Raw genomic sequence first — 17,144 nt, 5'->3', positions numbered from 1 at the left:
AAAACCCTCAGGAATCTGCATGTAGACCTCTTCAAGAAGATCACCTTGTAGAAAGGCATTATGAACATCCATCTGAAATATATACCAACCACAGGAAGCAGCAAGAGCAATAACAGACCTGACAGTAACCATTTTTGCAACAGGAGAGAAAGTCTCAGTGAAGTCTAGGCCTTCTTGTTGACTGTATCCCTTAGCAACAAGCCTTGCCTTGTATCTCTCAACCTCCCCTGAAGCTTTGTATTTAATCTTAAACACCCATTTACAACCAATAGCAACTTTATCGGTTGGAAGAGAAACAATAGACCAAGTATCATTAGTCTCAAGTGCAGCAATTTCATCCTGCATAGCAGCCACCCAAAAGAGGATCTTGACAGGCTTCTGAGTAGGTATGAGGTTCTGAGGTAGCAGAATAGGCAGCAAGAGAAGCTCTATAAGTAGAAGATAAAGCTTTATATGAAACATAGGTAGAAATAGGATATAGAGATGCAGTCTTTGTGGTTGGAGTAATATAAGAATCTAGCCAAACAGGAGGCTTAGACTGCCTAGAGGATCTTCTAGGATGAGCAACAGTTTGAACAACATCTCTACTAGATGAAAGAACCTGAGAAGAAGAAGTGGAACTAGAAGTATGTAATTCAGAATCAAGATCACCAGGAAGATCAAGAACAGGAAACAAAGACTCAGGAGAAGATTTAAGATCTTTGAAAGGAAAGATATCTTCTTTGAATACAGTGTCTCTACTTACAAAAAAAAATTTAGAACTAAGATCATATAAGATATATCCTTTCTGAGTAGAAGAATAACCCATATGAACAGAAGGAATAGCTCTAGGAGCAAATTTATCAAGTCTTTTTGGATCAGTGGCATAACATAAAGAACCAAGAACTCTCACATGATCAAAAGAAGGAACCTGACCATATAACACCTCATATGAAGATTTGGCTTTGTGTAATTTTGTAGGTAATCTATTAAGAATGTACACTGCTGCAGACACACACATACCCCAGAATCTAATAGGAATACAGGCCTGAAATCTTAAGGCTCTAGCCATGTCAAGAATAGATCTATGTTTCCTCTCAACTACACCATTCTGTTGAGGAGAATGAACACATGAACTTTGATGCATAATCCCATGCTCTCTGAACAAAGCATCTACCTGGGAATTGAAAATTTCTGTTCCATTATCTGATCTTACACACTTGACAATGATATCAAATTGTGTCTTGATCATATGGATAAAATCTCTCAGCAAGACAATAGTATCAGACTTAGTGTGCATTAAGAAAATCCAAGTATATTTGGATTTATCATCTACCAATGTTAAAAAATATCTCTTTCCATCATGATTAGAAACTCTATAGGGCCCCCATACATCAGCATGCACTATATCAAAACAAGCATTGGATAGAGACACACTAGTAGGAAATGGTAACCTTGTTTGCTTTGCAATAGGACAAACAGTACAATTGTGATCTTTCATAGGTACATTTTGTAAGCATTGTATTCTACTGAGAACTGTGAAAGGAGCATGCCCCAATCTCTTATGCCAAAGACTATGTATTGAACAAATAGAAGTAAAACTGATAGAAGAACTGATACATGAGTTCCTAGTAATCTTGTCTTGCAAAGTTCTTGGTTGTATGTCTGTATTGAGAAGATATAATCCTTGATCTTCCTTACCAATCCCCAGGACCCTCCCATTGAAGAGATCCTGAAAGACACAGAAGTCAGGGAAAAATAGTACTGCACACTTTAATTGTTTAGTAAGTTGAGAGACTGATAACAGATTATACTGAAATTCTGGTATATAGAGAACATCCTTCACTAATTTATCCTCAAGAATTAGTGAATCTCCAACATGACTAATAGTCACTTGAGTACCAGTAGGCAAATTTACTTTCATATCATTCCTACTTCCAAGATCTGTACAATGTTTCATAATATTCATACTGTGAACCATATGATTTGAAGCACCTGTATCTATAATCCAGTTTGTATGAGCCATATCCGACATAAGAGCTGTAAAAGTACCTGAGGAACTTGCAGTTGCAACATTAGCCATAGAATCTACTTCCTTGCCTTTTCCTTTGCTCAACATCTTTAAAATCTGATTGTACTGTTCATGTGTAAAGAGTGACATGCCTTGTGTACCTCCTGAGAAATTGTTAGAAGAAGTACCAAAGGACTTAGCATTAGTATTTACAGAAGAATTATCACAGGTTCCATTTTCAGGNTGTTCTGCATACTGTTTGGATTCAGGACATGCACAAGAAGGAGGTGGTATAAGTGTCTCAAACTCATCCCAAAGTTCTCTTATTCTTGAAAAATAATTCGACACAGATGCAGATCCTTGAGACAGGGTAACAATTTCTTTGTGAAGATAAAATGCTCTAGAAGCATTAACCTTATCAAACCTTTCTCTAAGATCTTCCCAAACAGTGTGTGCATCAGATCCATAGATCACAGTACTAACTAGACTTTTAGAAACCGTATTCATAATCCATCCTAAAACAATAGCATTGCATCTCTCCCATTGTTCATGCATAGAAGAAGGATACATGCTCTTAGTACAGGTTCCTAACAAAAAACCTAGCTTATTTTTACCAAGTAATACAAGCTTCAAAGATTTACTCCATAAGGAGTAATTTTCAGATCCTAGAAGTTGAATTGAAGTAAGTAGCGAGCCTTGAGTATCAGAAGGATGAATAAACAGCGGATGATTGTGATCGATTGAAGTAGAAACTCTAACCTCACCGGCAACAGCAGCTACTTCCTCAACTGCCATGGCAACAAATCACTGAAACTGAAGATGAACACCTGATCTTCAATTGAGGGAAAACAGAGAAGAAGAAACTTGATGTTTGGCCGAAAATTACAACAGAAATCCTAAAGCTCTGATACCATGTTGAGAACCTCCATTAATGGGAGTGAAGAAGCTTTAGAGAGTATTTGGGAGAATGAAGAAGTATATATCATTCAATCTGTGTGTTGGTATATATACAAGATGATGAGAAGGAAAAATAACTAACTAAGATTCTTTCTCTAACTAACTTGTAACCAATTTTCTAACTAACATTTGTAACTTTTGTAACTAACTACAACAACTAACTAATTTATTTACATTGCTTATTTACATGATCTCAACAATGCTGAAGAACCCCAGCAAAGTGACTGAAGAGATCCTGACATGCTTTGGGATTCACCACGTGCCCGCTCAACGACCATGGAATCTACAACCAACATCATACCTCAATTTTATATCCTGGATAAATAGGAGAACAGAAGAAGATACCAGCTGGAAAACAACTCGAGGAACACTACAAGCAAAACAAAAGATAAATTTCATTCCATTTGAACAGTAAACTAAATTCAAGATCAAGAATTTTACTCCTCCCACACACCCCGGTATGTAATATTGCCAAGATCTCCACACAAACATGAACGATGATGAAGGAGCTGGGTCCCTGGCAATGAGTAGCACAATAGATTGTGACACCAGTTAGCCCCCAGTTATTGATAATCTAACTCAGAAAGATTAAATAGCTTATCCACCTTATATACTTCCATATCTTGCATTGAGAATTCATGGTGGTGAGTTCTTCCATGTCAATATGATAAAATCTCACTCTAAGCTATGCTGTTATGCATTTTCTTCTAGAATATAAGAAGCGGCAGCATCATAACCTTCTATATTCTTATGGTTGTGATGTAAATTCTCATCATTCAACAATGAAGAATTACCATGTTTCTCAGAGGAAAGAGTTCCTGTTAACAGATGCCAATAACATTTCAGCGACAAAAATCACATAATTTTAAGCGATCCAAATTTTGATTCCAGCATTAAAAGTGGAACAGATAACTTGTCAGGGTTGGAGAAGTCATTTCGTACAAATAGTTACCTCTGTCTAAAAAGGTTTAACGAGGCAAATTATAGGTTCGGAAACCATGAGCAGGTCATTGCCTACTCAAATCAGCAACAACCCAAATATAAAGAGACACCGCAAGCTAATATGATCATTCTCATTCATACTTCTTCTGAGTGTAAACGATAACAGCCCACATATAGAGAGAGACAGCTTGTGAAGTGCATGCTGTTTTATACACTTCATTTAGATAGTTGTGTGTGTTCCTTGTACAAGTTGGACAAAATCCACTCCACCTAAACCATGTTCGATATACCATAGGAGTTAAACATGGTCTTTTTGTACAAAACACTGATTATAGATGTGATTTTGACTATTCTTATACATAATTTCTGGTTGTATTAGTTTAATAAGTTTTTTGGACTTTCAATAATGTTGAAAACGAAAGAAAAATAAAAAAGATTGTTCTATCTGACAAATTAAGCTTTTAGAAGATGGTCACACAACAGAATTTGTTACCGAGGCAGGAAGAGATCCGGAGTTCAAGTCTCACAACCACCCTTAAGTTAAAAAGATTTCATGCATTTGGCCTATGAAAACAAAAATCTGGACCACATATAAAGGTGTATTGAAGTCATACATGAGTAAATAAAACTGTGCTCTCTCTAATAGTAAAAGCTTTTGATGAGGTGGTCATCTAATTGAATATCTGAGTTCTTGAAAACTTATCATACTTATCCATTGATATCGACACGGCTGTTTGATAGACTTTAACTTCAGATAATGCCTCAGAGTCTCAGACGTTAGCTCTGGCCCTTTTTTCCAAGGATCCATCTGACTGGCTTCCTTCAAAATTTCAAAAGGCTTTTACAGTTGCTTCAATCCAAGTGAAGCTAAGGTGTAACTAGCAAGAACTTGTGAATATAATGCATTGGAATAGATGCAGGACAAAGAGAATTAATTTTATGGGACCGAGCTGTTAATAAGTTGGTTTTCAGTTCACAATCTCTTAGCGTGTCCACCAATTCTGAAGGTCCAAATTCCAAGAAGATTGTTGTCAACCTCTTGATCAAGTCAAAAACAGTTTAGATAATTAACGTAGCACGCAGGCTTGAATTATTGTGACTAGGTAACAAACCTAACACCACAAGTCAAATAACTGAAACCAACTAGAACCAAAAGGAACTTACTTACGACAGCTGAGAAAGAAACAGAAAGAGAACCAATAAGTATGCAAAAAGCAGCACCATACTTGCTGTCTACAAAAGTGGCCATCAAAAACCATGAGAGAGCTCCAAAAAGTCCTGATAGTACCAAATATGACCTTCTCCGGTATCCAACGAGTGGGAAGGAATCACTATAAAAGGAAAACTAATGTCATGATAAATTAATTACTAGAAATAATTAGTTAGATGAATAAGGATGAAATACGAACTGAATCTAACCTAATGAATCCATATAACGGTTTTGCAAGCCATGGCAATGATGAGAAACCAGATATCACAGCTGTCTAGTTAGCCACAGATGATGTGTCAGTCATTGTACTCAATCCAAAGAAGAGGTGCCACTGAAAGAAAATAAATTTGACGCCGTGTCAAACAGTTTCCATTTTAAAATGCCCTTTATCAACTGAAGTCGGAAATGCTGAGGGAAGATTGGTAAATTGGAAATATCACACTCAAAATCAATTTCTGAAAATGATATGTCTAGTTTCATTTAAATAAATGCACACAGGTTGATTCATACTGTCCAAACAACTCTATTTACTGATCTGAGAAGAAACAGATAAGAAAATGTTGAATGACCATTAATAAAAGCACCTCATACACATAACACTTCTAAAGAAGGAGAGGATAGCGTGGAGATTTTCATTTAAATAAACTTGTAGTTCAAGCAACTGACTCTTAATGTATCTTTAGATTCAAAATCAATGTAAACGTTAAGGACAATATGATTTGTGTTCCAACTCAAATGAGCACTTCCGGATAAAATACAAGCTTGTGGAAGTTCAACCAACAACGTAAAGAAGTGTTCCCCGAGATGATGGCATACCTCTGCAGTAGTCATCTTTCAAATAAAAGCTAACAGCAAGATCTGAAAGGCCTAAGACACCTTGAACAATATATACCATAGCAACTGCAATGTTGTCGGGGGTTAGTTCCACCCTGAAGCATCTGGCTGAGCTAATAGAATTTTTTTCCTAGTGAGAGCCAGTTTTATCAGATGAACTAGAATCTTCAATGCTAGTGGTTGTCAGGAGATCACCATTTCCTGCAGATTGATCAGATAGGTTTATGTCATAAATAAACAAAACGTATGTCAACTAAGTCTTAATCCAAACCAGTTGTGATCCTCTACATCCATTTTCCCTCCAATTACGAACACTATGAAAGAGTTATGATTGCTCTTCCACACATCACTCAGCCCCTTGAAGGCAGAGCTTTCCCCTGCTTTGTAAATATTCTCATGTGTCTCCTCAGTTTGACATGTTTAAAGCACCATAGAGAATCTTCTAGAGGTTCTTGTACATGTGAGGGACTTGATTCTATATTACATCCACGAAATGATGTGCAGACAATTCAATTTGAAGTAATAGTTTTGTTCCATATACTAATATATTACTAGCACAAAAATGTTACGCGGACAGCTCAAATTGAAGTAATACTTTGAGAATGTAGAAAATACCCATACTTAGCAAAATAATTATAGGAACAGAATAGACTAATTATGTTAGTAATATATTCTGTATAATCTTTTTCCTTATCTGGTTCCGTATCTCTTTCCATCTTACCTGTATAAATGTAATAGTTATTTCACAAAAGCAATACACAGAAAATTAACCAAAAACTATTCTCCTTGTTTACGTATTTTATCATGGTATCAGAGCCATAAGGTCGATCTTCGACGGTTGTTCGTACTCATCATCTACCGGGATCTACCGAAATGGAAGACCCATCGGAAAACCCACCAGAAAATCCAAACCAGCTTATTTCTATGGAACATATGCAACAACTGTTTCAAATGTTCCAAACACTCAACAAAAGCTCAACCAACATCGAACCAGTGACTTCACAAACAGTGCGAGTCGCGGAAAAATTGAACTTCACCAACTACACCAAATGGTGTAAACTGATGCAGATAGCAATTGGTGGTCGGGGAAGACTCAATCACATCATCGTCAATCCCATTTCACCAGACGATCCAGAATACCAGCAATGGGCTCAAAAAGATTCGATGGTCATTTCATGGATCATCGAGAATATTGACGGAGACCTCGTGAATCAATTCTTGGACTACAAAACTGCCCGAGATTTATGGAAAGGCATCGAAACTCTACTCAGTAGCGGCAGAGATGAACTGCAGATCTATGATCTGAACACAAAGGCAACATCTATGAAACAAGGGATAGACACGATAGAGGTCTATTTCAGTAAATTGAATACCCTATGGAAAGAAATCGATAGACGAATGCCGAACCCAATGAAATGCGCAGAAGACATCACACTGTTCAACTCATTTATACAACGACAAAGGCTGTACCAGTTTTTGGCCGGTGTAAATGATTCACTTGACAAAGAAAAGCGAGACATCCTAAATCTAGATCCCCTTCCAACCATTGATGCCGCATATGCCACCATCAGACGAGAAATTGCTCGTCGTGGCATAATGACCGGCAACTCATCACTGGAACGAGGTCCCTCAGAGATCGGAAGTGGTCTTGTCACTCAACGCCGGTCAGATTCTTCATTTAGCCGGTCAGATTCATCATTCCGGCGAGAGGACAAAACTCACCTCAAATGCAGCCACTGCGGAGGAACCAAACACACCAAGGAAGGATGCTTTAAGCTCATCGGCTACCCAGAATGGTGGGAAGATCTGAGACAGCGTAAAGCCGCCACCAAGGTAACAAAGACCGGCGGCAAGGCTAACGCCGCCATCGGAGAAGGAGAACCGACCAGCGAGGCTTCGTCAACCACTGTCACCAACAGGCGAGCGGGTACCGGCGAGGCTTCGTCGACCAGCGTTACCGACAGGAGAACAGGTATGAGTGGCAAAGATGGGTTCACCAAAATTTCCGGTGAACCATGGATGGAGACAGAGGAAGCGACGGGAAGGAGAAGAGAGAAAATTCTAGAGGAGCCGTCCTCTAGAAATGAAAGTGAGGGAAAACAAGAGGCCCTAAAAAAATCTGACCCTTTAGCCCTTGAGCCCAAAAAATCAGAAGCCCAATTATATAAAAAACCCAAGGAAAAACAAAGTGTGGGTCTCATGTGCAATAAGTCCAATTGGATTTTTGACTGTGGGGCCACGGACACTATGTCATACGATCCAACCGATTTTCTCTCCTCCACATCAACTACCCGTACTAAGATTCAAACTGCAAATGGGGAGTTTATTCCAATTACTCAAGCCGGAGATGTGGATATTACATCAGAAATCCATTTAAAAAATTGTCTTTTAATTCCAAGTCTTACCCACAAACTTTTATCTGTCAGTCAATTAACCAAGGAACTAAACTGTACAATTCTAATGACTTCCTCTGATTGTATTGTACAGGATGCTCAGACGGGGCGGATCATTGGTCGTGGTATTGAAAGAGGAGGTCTATACTATGTGAACGAGGTGACTCAACAGGGTAACGCTTTGCTTGCTCAAGGGTCGCCGGAATATCAGATCTGGATGTGGCACCGACGGCTAGGTCATCCGTCTTTAAGTTATCTTAAACGATTATTTCCCTCTTTTAAGGACATTGATTTTGTTTTGGACTGTGAAGCATGTGTACTTGCAAAAAGTCATAAACATTCTTATTCTCCCAGTTCAACTCATGTTTCTAAGCCATTTACCCTAATTCATTCTGATGTCTGGGGTCCTGCACCTGAATTTGCCTTTTATAAATATTCCTATTTTGTTTTGTTTGTGGATGATTGCACCCGTATGAGTTGGGTTTATTTTCTAAAAAATAAATCTGAAGTATATGATGTGTTTATAAATTTCTACAACATGATCTGTACCCAATTTGCTGCCCAACCTCAAATTCTTCGATCTGATAACGGAGGAGAATACATAAACTTAGATATGAAACAGTTCATTTCTGATCATGGCCTCATTCACCAGACTACCTGTCCGGACACTCCTCAACAAAACGGGATAGCTGAACGGAAAAACCGAACCCTTCTTGAGATTACTAGAGCCATTATGTTAGAATCCCATGTCCCTGTCCATTTTTGGCCAGAGGCCATTGCCACAGCCACATATCTAACCAACCGACTACCTACCAAACCTCTTGCATACCAAACTCCTCTTGACACTCTTTCTTCCCATGTGTCCATCCCTTCCTATCATTCTCTACCTCCACGGGTGTTCGGATGTGTTGTCTATGTTCATCTCCCAAAAAGAATCAGAAATAAACTTGAACCACGAGCCATCAAATGTGTTTTTATTGGGTATGGGGTTACTCAAAAAGGGTACCGATGCTATGATCCCATTCAAAACAAAATCTACACCAGCCTTGACTGCGAGTTTTTTGAACACTCCTATTACTATACCCAGCCTGGTCCTCAGGGGGAGACTACGAATGATGACCTTAGCTGGTTAATATATCCAGAAATGATGGACCTTGATCCTCCAACGCAAGTAAGCAATACCACCGACGTCAACTCTGAAACATCTGTATCAGCTCCCTCTCCTCAAACCACTCCAATGACAACCACTGAGCACCCTGAGTCAACATCAGTTGAGGTAAATTCTGAATTGTGTACTGTTCCTACTGACTCTGTGTCTAGTGATAATTGTCAAAACAGATATGAGCTTCCTCACAGAAGCACGAGAGGTGTTCCTCCCAAAAGGTATGACCCGGAATATGAAGATCAACGGTCCAGATACCCCATAGAAAGAATCAGCAATGAAAACTTGTCCAACACAGCTGTTGCCTTCACTACCTCCCTGTACTCAACAAACATTCCCAGAACCGTGGAAGAAGCTTTTGAAGATGAGAAGTGGAGACAAGCCATGGAAAATGAATATGTTGCCTTGGAAAAGAATCACACATGGGAAAAATGTATTCTACCCAAAGGGAAGAAGAAGGTAGGGTGTAGATGGGTATTCTCCATTAAGCACCGGGCAGATGGAACCATTGAAAGGTACAAGGCAAGATTGGTGGCCAAGGGTTACACTCAGACCTTTGGGATCGACTATTCAGAGACTTTTTCCCCAGTAGCCAAGATAGACACAATACGGGTATTGTTCTCTGTAGCAGCAAACAAAGATTGGCCCTTGTATCAGTTCGATGTTAAAAATGCCTTCCTCCATGGAAGCATTGAAGAAGAAGTCTATATGGAACCCCCTCCAGGATATTCTCATGACTTTAAAGATGGAGAAGGATGTAAATTGAAGAAAGCCCTGTATGGCTTAAAGCAGTCTCCAAGAGCTTGGTTTGGAAGGTTCACTAAGGCTATGAAGAAATTTGGGTACAGACAGAGTAATTCTGATCATACTTTATTCATAAAAGGGGCAAATCAGAAAATCACCTGTCTAATTATATATGTAGATGATATGATCATCACCGGAAATGATGAAGAAGAAATTGTTACCTTAAAGGGGAAGTTGTTTCAGGAATTTGAGATGAAAGATCTAGGAAACTTAAAGTACTTTCTTGGTATAGAAGTCTTAAGATCCACGCAAGGGATCTTTATTCACCAACGAAAGTATATTCTTGATCTTTTAACTGAAACAGGAATGTTAGGGAGTAAACCGGCTGACACTCCAATTATAGCAAATCATGGTCTTCAGGTCATAGAAGGGGCAAAGGCAACTGACAAAGAACAATATCAGAAGATTGTTGGGAAACTCATTTATCTAGCCCACACAAGACCAGATATTGCATATGCAGTGGGGATAGTGAGTAGATTCATGCATCTACCCCAAATACATCACATGACAGCAGTAATGAGGATTCTGAGATATCTAAAGGGTACAAGCAGCACCGGGATCTACTTCGGGAAAAATGATAGCCTCGATATAACTGCCTACACCGATGCAGATTGGGCCGGAGACCGAGATGAAAGGAAATCCACTTCTGGATACTTCACCTTGGTAGGAGGGAATCTGGTCACTTGGAGAAGCAAGAAGCAAAAGGTTGTAGCCCTGTCAAGTGCGGAAGCTGAATTCAGAGGAATTGTGAAAGGAATAACTGAAATCCTATGGATTAGGAAACTGCTAAATGAACTCGGTTTTCCTCAGAAAACAGCCTGCAAGTTATTTTGCGACAACAAAGCAGCAATAAGTATTTCTGGAAATCCTGTCCAACATGACAGAACAAAACATGTTGAGGTTGATCGACACTTCATCAAAGACAAGTTAGAAGACAAGGTTATCAAACTTCCATTTGTTCGATCAAAAGATCAACTGGCAGACATCCTAACCAAGGCTGTTAGTACTGAAGCTTTCAGCAATGTCTTGCGCAAGTTGAGCATTGGAAATCCGAGTGCACAACTTGAGGGGGAGTGTAGAAAATACCCATACTTAGCAAAATAATTATAGGAACAGAATAGACTAATTATGTTAGTAATATATTCTGTATAATCTTTTTCCTTATCTGGTTCCGTATCTCTTTCCATCTTACCTGTATAAATGTAATAGTTATTTCACAAAAGCAATACACAGAAAATTAACCAAAAACTATTCTCCTTGTTTACGTATTTTATCAGAAATTTGAGATGCAGTAAATGCTCTAGCATTTTCGGCATCTGAAAAATGCTGTGATTCGTTTTTCATCAATTTCTATAGCATGAATAATATTGATTTATGTCATAAAACCGTCTTGATTTGGTACCCATATTTTAACTAACAGTTATCAAACTTGAAATCGTAACAATGAACAAGCATCTACTTGAAAATTGGAATTTGTAACCGTAAATGCAATAACTTTACTTTTCTATTTCAGCATCTACATACTTGTAAGAATAACTTAGTAGAATTAACTTTAACCATGTATGCTCTAACTTAAGGATTGATGGAATCAAGCAACTGCGACAGTCAATTGAAGTCAAGTTAAATAATATATATATATATATGTATTTAGGTGTGTGTATCGGTTGATTTGGTTCGATTTTATATATTATTGGTTCGATTATCGGTTTTTGATTTTTAAATATGTTAAAGCAATAACCAAACCAATAAGATATTTTTTTATCGATTTTCGGTTTATCAATTTCGCTCCTTGACGGTTTGATTTTCGATTTAACTAATAAGAAAATACTTATAAAACAAATATATAATTTTTCTAAAAAATTTGATGTGAAAACTCAATAATGTAACTTTACAAATGCTCATAAAGTAAAAACAATAATAACAAACATGAAAAGAACTAATATAAGCGTAACACAATGAGAAATTAAGAGGAGTAGGGTTCTTATTTTAGATTTTAAACTTTTTTTATAATGTGAAATTGTAAACTAAAAGTCAATATGAAGTGTGAATTGAAGACCTAATAACTACTATGGTATTGTGATTAATATATAATATTTGTACAAGTAAAGTAGTAATTTACTAGTTTAAATGGGTTATCGATTTATCCAATAACCCAATATTAAAAATCAATATCAAATCGATAACTCAATAATTTATTTTATAAACCATTAAAAAACCGCTAACCCAATAACTATATAACATAACACTTTTATCAATTTGATTTATCAATTCGATGTATCGATCAGTTCGATTTTTGCACGATAGTCTTTTTTTTTTTTAATATACGTGTCTTGCGTGCCACCCAAGTATTTGAATAATCAAAAGGCCCACCAAAATTGACCCACTTTTTGATCATAAATTTCCCTTTTGCAAAGTCTCCTCCCCCAAAATTCTCCAACAAATTTTGATATCTTTAATTTATACTTACTAAAAAAAATGGATGAAAGAAGCAGCAAATCAGAAGGAAAAGAAATGGATGACGAATTCACTGAAATAACTCTGCGGCCAATTGAACTGACAGATGTGGATGATTTCATGGAATGGGCAACAGATGAAAAAGTCAGTCAATTTTGCACTTGGGATACTTACACTTGTAAAGATGAAGCTCTAGATTACATCAACAACAATGCAATTCTCCATCCATGGTTGCGAGTTATTTGCACTAAAAACAGAGCAATTGGGGCAATTTCTGTGACACCAAATTCTGGGTATTTGGATAGTTGTAGAGCAGAGCTTGGTTATGTATTGGCTTACAAGTATTGGGGTAAAGGGATTGTCACAAAGGCAGTAAAAATTGTTGTATCAAATATATTTGAAGAATGGCCAGATCTTGAGAGGATTGAGGCTTTTGTGGATGTAGACAATAAAGGATCACAAAGGGTGTTGGAAAAAGCTGGATTCTTGAAAGAAGGTGTTCTAAGAAAGTTCAGAACTATAAAGGGGAGATCAAGAGATATGTTCATATTTAGCAATTTATCTGCAGATACCTTATGAGTGTTCTGTTTCGATCATATTACGTATTGTTTCATAATGTATCTATTAAAAAAATTATATTGTATTGTAATTAAAAGTAAATATGTCTTCAAATTCGTATCAAAATCTTCACTTTTAAATAATAAAGATGTGTATTAACTTATGTCTTCATTTATGCATTTGCTCAAACAATATGTGAGTGTACTTTTTCCTCATATAACATGAGTATTTACCTTAAGACTTCATTCCCGGAGAAACCTAGATATGCCTTTGAACTAGAAAAAAATGACAAAAATAGATGGTCACTTAACTATACTTAACGGATTTAGTTATTTAAAAATTTATCAATTTTAATCTTGTGCTATATACTTGTCGATTTTAGTCTCTTAACTATAAACTTAAGTTCTTCAAGTATTTAAAAACTTATCATATTTTATCTTTCTTCACTTTTTAATACAAATAACTTAGGTTTATATCAATAAAAATCTTCGTGAAATAAGATCTTTAACCTATTTTTTTTTAATGAAATTGTTTCTATATCCCAACCATTCTTTCTTCAAACTACTATTATGAAAAGAACAATAACATCAAATTTCCACGTGGGGAAGGTTCATCTCACGCGCCTAATTACCAAAAATAATTTATTGAAATTTGGCTCCACATCAGCCAAGAATATTTAAAAGGATCAAATTATAGGAGGTTAAAGGATTTAATAGGAATCTTGGTTAGTTGAGGTACCTGGGGGAAAAGCGCGAACAACTTTAGGGACCTGCGTATGTATTTGGCCTACTTAAATTATAAAGTGATAGATATAAATAGAGTAAATACTTAATAAAAATAAATTATATCCTAAAATATAAATGAAAATAATATAATCAAAATCCTTCTGAAGTAATACAAGTTTTATTAAGAATTCGCCATTTGAAGAGATTGACAAAAATAGGGCAAGCCATTTGAAAATAAACTATATCTTAAAATATAAATGAAGATAATATAATCAATATGCTTGCAAATTCAGTCATACTAATATTTGGATATTTAATAAATGTACTTCCTTTGAAAATTAATCATATTTCTATAAAATAGTGTGGCAAATAAGATGCTTCTTCGGGAGGAACTTTATCTGTTTGAACATGTGATATGAAATCATGATATGAAATTAAATTAAATATAATATTAATGTTTTGTTGGGACATGTAATTTAAATTTCTTAAGTTGTATTTTTCCCTTATTATGAAAACTCTAACAAATTGTGAAAAGTATCAAAATTTTCTCAATTTTTACACAATCTTACCAAATGATCAAGTCATAATTCATGAACACAATATCAAAATATCAAAAGGCGACAACATTGATAAATCACATATTCATATTCCTATTATAAATAAATGTTTGTAATTATAAACTTTCAAATACAAATAATTTTACATGTGGAAACACTTTGTTCATTTCCACGAATTACATCTTCGTATTTTTTTGAATGTCTTCTACGTATTAGATTAGACTTAGAACAAATATTTCATATCTTGAATTTTTTTGATTCTTTATGATACATGAAAGACTTAGTTTTTACGATATTTTTAGTTCCACATGAGTTCTATTATGTTCACCCATATTATTATGAAAATGTGAAAAGTATGATCTATCTTTAAAAAGTGAGTTTGATGATTCCTCTTAAAGGAAATTACTTATAATATGCCTTTTTCCAACTCCAAACTTGATTTTGATTATTTTCTATATATATAAAAAAGTATAAATACTAGAGTATAATATTTCCCCAAAGGTTAAGTGTTTTTATTTAGAGAGAAAAAAATATAAAGTAACTTATTTCGAATTTTCAAAAAGATACTTTAACTATTTGAACGTTCTATTATTTCACTAAATAATGTTCGAACTGATATTAGTATATCATCTTTTGTACATGACATAGAGAGTGTGCACTCTCTAAAAAAGAGAGTGAGCAACCTAAAATAATTAATATATTTTTATTTTTACAAGTATTTTATTATAAAGTATTTTTCTTATTATTTTAGCTTTTTTTTTTCCTTTTTATTTTTGCTCTTTCTTTCTTCTTTCTTCAGAAAAAATTCATTATCATCTCCGTTGAAGTTTCTCACTTTCAATGTCACGATTTTTATCACAACTTCACTTTTCTTTTTTACTACTACTAATTTCACTCTCTTTAATTTTAAAACTTTATCTAGATATTTTCTTACATTTCAAACAATAAGCTCATTAGATTTCAAGATGATTAGGAAGTATCATATATTTTTTTTATCCGATTTCAATTAACTTATTTTAATTTTTAGGAAATTTATCGATTCTTTTAAAATAATCATTTCTAATTTTGAAATTATATGAAAAGGAGTAACTGATGATACCTTAAATTTTTAATTTTCTTAGAAAAATATATTAGTTTTGTTATCAATAATTCAAGGGAAAATGCACAAGTACCCCCTCAACCTATGTTCGAAATCTCAGAGACACTTATACTATACCAAGGTCCTATTACTCCCTTGAACTTATTTTATAAATAATTTTCTACCCCTTTTCGGACAACTTTAAGGAGCTGTCGATGACTTAAGCCTAAATAGATTTGTATTGTTGATTAGCGCAATTCCTTTATGTGGCCCTAATAAAGGCTTATTATGGATAGGGGTGTACATTTGGTTTTTCGTTTTGGTTTTATATTATTTGGTTTGAGTTTTTGATTTTTGTTTTGAAGAAGTGCAATCCAATCCGACCTAAAATAAATTTGGTTTAGTTTGGTTTTTCTCTTTTTGATCTGGATTTTTTCGATTTGATTAATTGATTATGTCAATAATTAAAAATGTAACAAAATTATATTTGCAATTTAAAAAAAGTTTTATATCTAGGAAAAAATGTAAGTATGATAACTCTTAATACGTTAACGTTTTACCCAATAAAGAAATTGAGTAATTCACCTCTGCAACAGTAAATTGTTAATTATAAAAAGAATTTAATCCATTCACTATCCATTTTTCGATAACCCAATATTAATAAGTCAATAAACTAATTTTACGATTGACTTGTCGATTACGATTTAATTCTATATTTTTAGTATCTCACCTTGTTTCGAGCTTGTTTGACATTACTACTAAAAATTTATTTTTAGAAACACCTTTTAAAAATAACTTTCAGCGTTTGAAAAAAAAAGAGTAATTTGCTTTTGATAAGTAGATTGTATTAAACTAATTTTTAATAGCAAACTAATGTTTGGTATGAAGGAAAATATTTTTCATCGAAAATATTTTTCTGGAAAATAAGTAAATATTTTACTTATTTTCTCATGTTTGGTTGGTGAGTAGAAAATATTTTTCGAAAAAGAATTTTAGTGTTTGATTTATGAAGGAAAAATAATTTTGAGAAATATCTTTTATTTTTATTAGAGTAGAAAATAATTTTCAAAAAAAAAATGTTTTCTAAAAACAAAGTTAATTTTTTTAGGGGTGGGTAAGGGTGAAAAAAATTTCAAAATTGAAAATATTTTTTAAAAACAAATTTAATTTTTTTTTTGTGGTGTGTGTGTGTGTGTGTGTGGAGGGGGTGATAGATGATAGGGATGAAAAAATGAAATTTCGAAGTTGAAAATATCTTTTAAAAACAAACTCAATTTTTTTTGGATGGGGGGAGGGGTGAGGGTTGTCGATAGGGGCGGGGTGAAAAATAAAAATTGAAAAATAAAAATATTTTTTAAAAGTAACTTAATTTTTTTGGAGGGGGTTGGGGGTCATGGGTAGGAGCGCGTGGGGTGAAAAAAATAAAAATTTAAAATTGAAAATATTTTTTAAAAATAACTTAATTTTTTTTGAAGAGGGA

General features: G+C 34.9%; 1 protein-coding gene and 1 long non-coding RNA gene across 2 annotated transcripts; one reads left to right on the top strand and one right to left on the bottom strand.

The window, feature by feature from the left end:
- Positions 1-2,986: 2,986 nt before the first annotated feature.
- Positions 2,987-6,128, bottom strand: LOC114073938. Its single transcript, XR_003578874.1, has 3 exons — positions 5,916-6,128; positions 5,309-5,430; positions 2,987-5,220 (listed from the first exon to the last, which is right to left on the bottom strand). It is a non-coding gene; the product is annotated as an uncharacterized LOC114073938 (long non-coding RNA).
- Positions 6,129-12,700: 6,572 nt separating this feature from the next.
- Positions 12,701-13,467, top strand: LOC107022593 (uncharacterized N-acetyltransferase p20-like). Its single transcript, XM_015223187.2, has one exon. It carries the CDS (start codon positions 12,768-12,770, stop codon positions 13,323-13,325), a length of 558 nt encoding a protein of 185 aa, XP_015078673.1. The 5' UTR covers positions 12,701-12,767; the 3' UTR covers positions 13,326-13,467.
- The last annotated feature ends 3,677 nt before the right edge of the window (positions 13,468-17,144 follow it).

Source organism: Solanum pennellii, chromosome 6 (genome assembly GCF_001406875.1).
Source record: "Solanum pennellii chromosome 6, SPENNV200".
NCBI classification, from domain to species: Eukaryota; Viridiplantae; Streptophyta; class Magnoliopsida; order Solanales; family Solanaceae; genus Solanum; species Solanum pennellii.
This window is presented reverse-complemented; position numbering and strand designations above follow the sequence as displayed.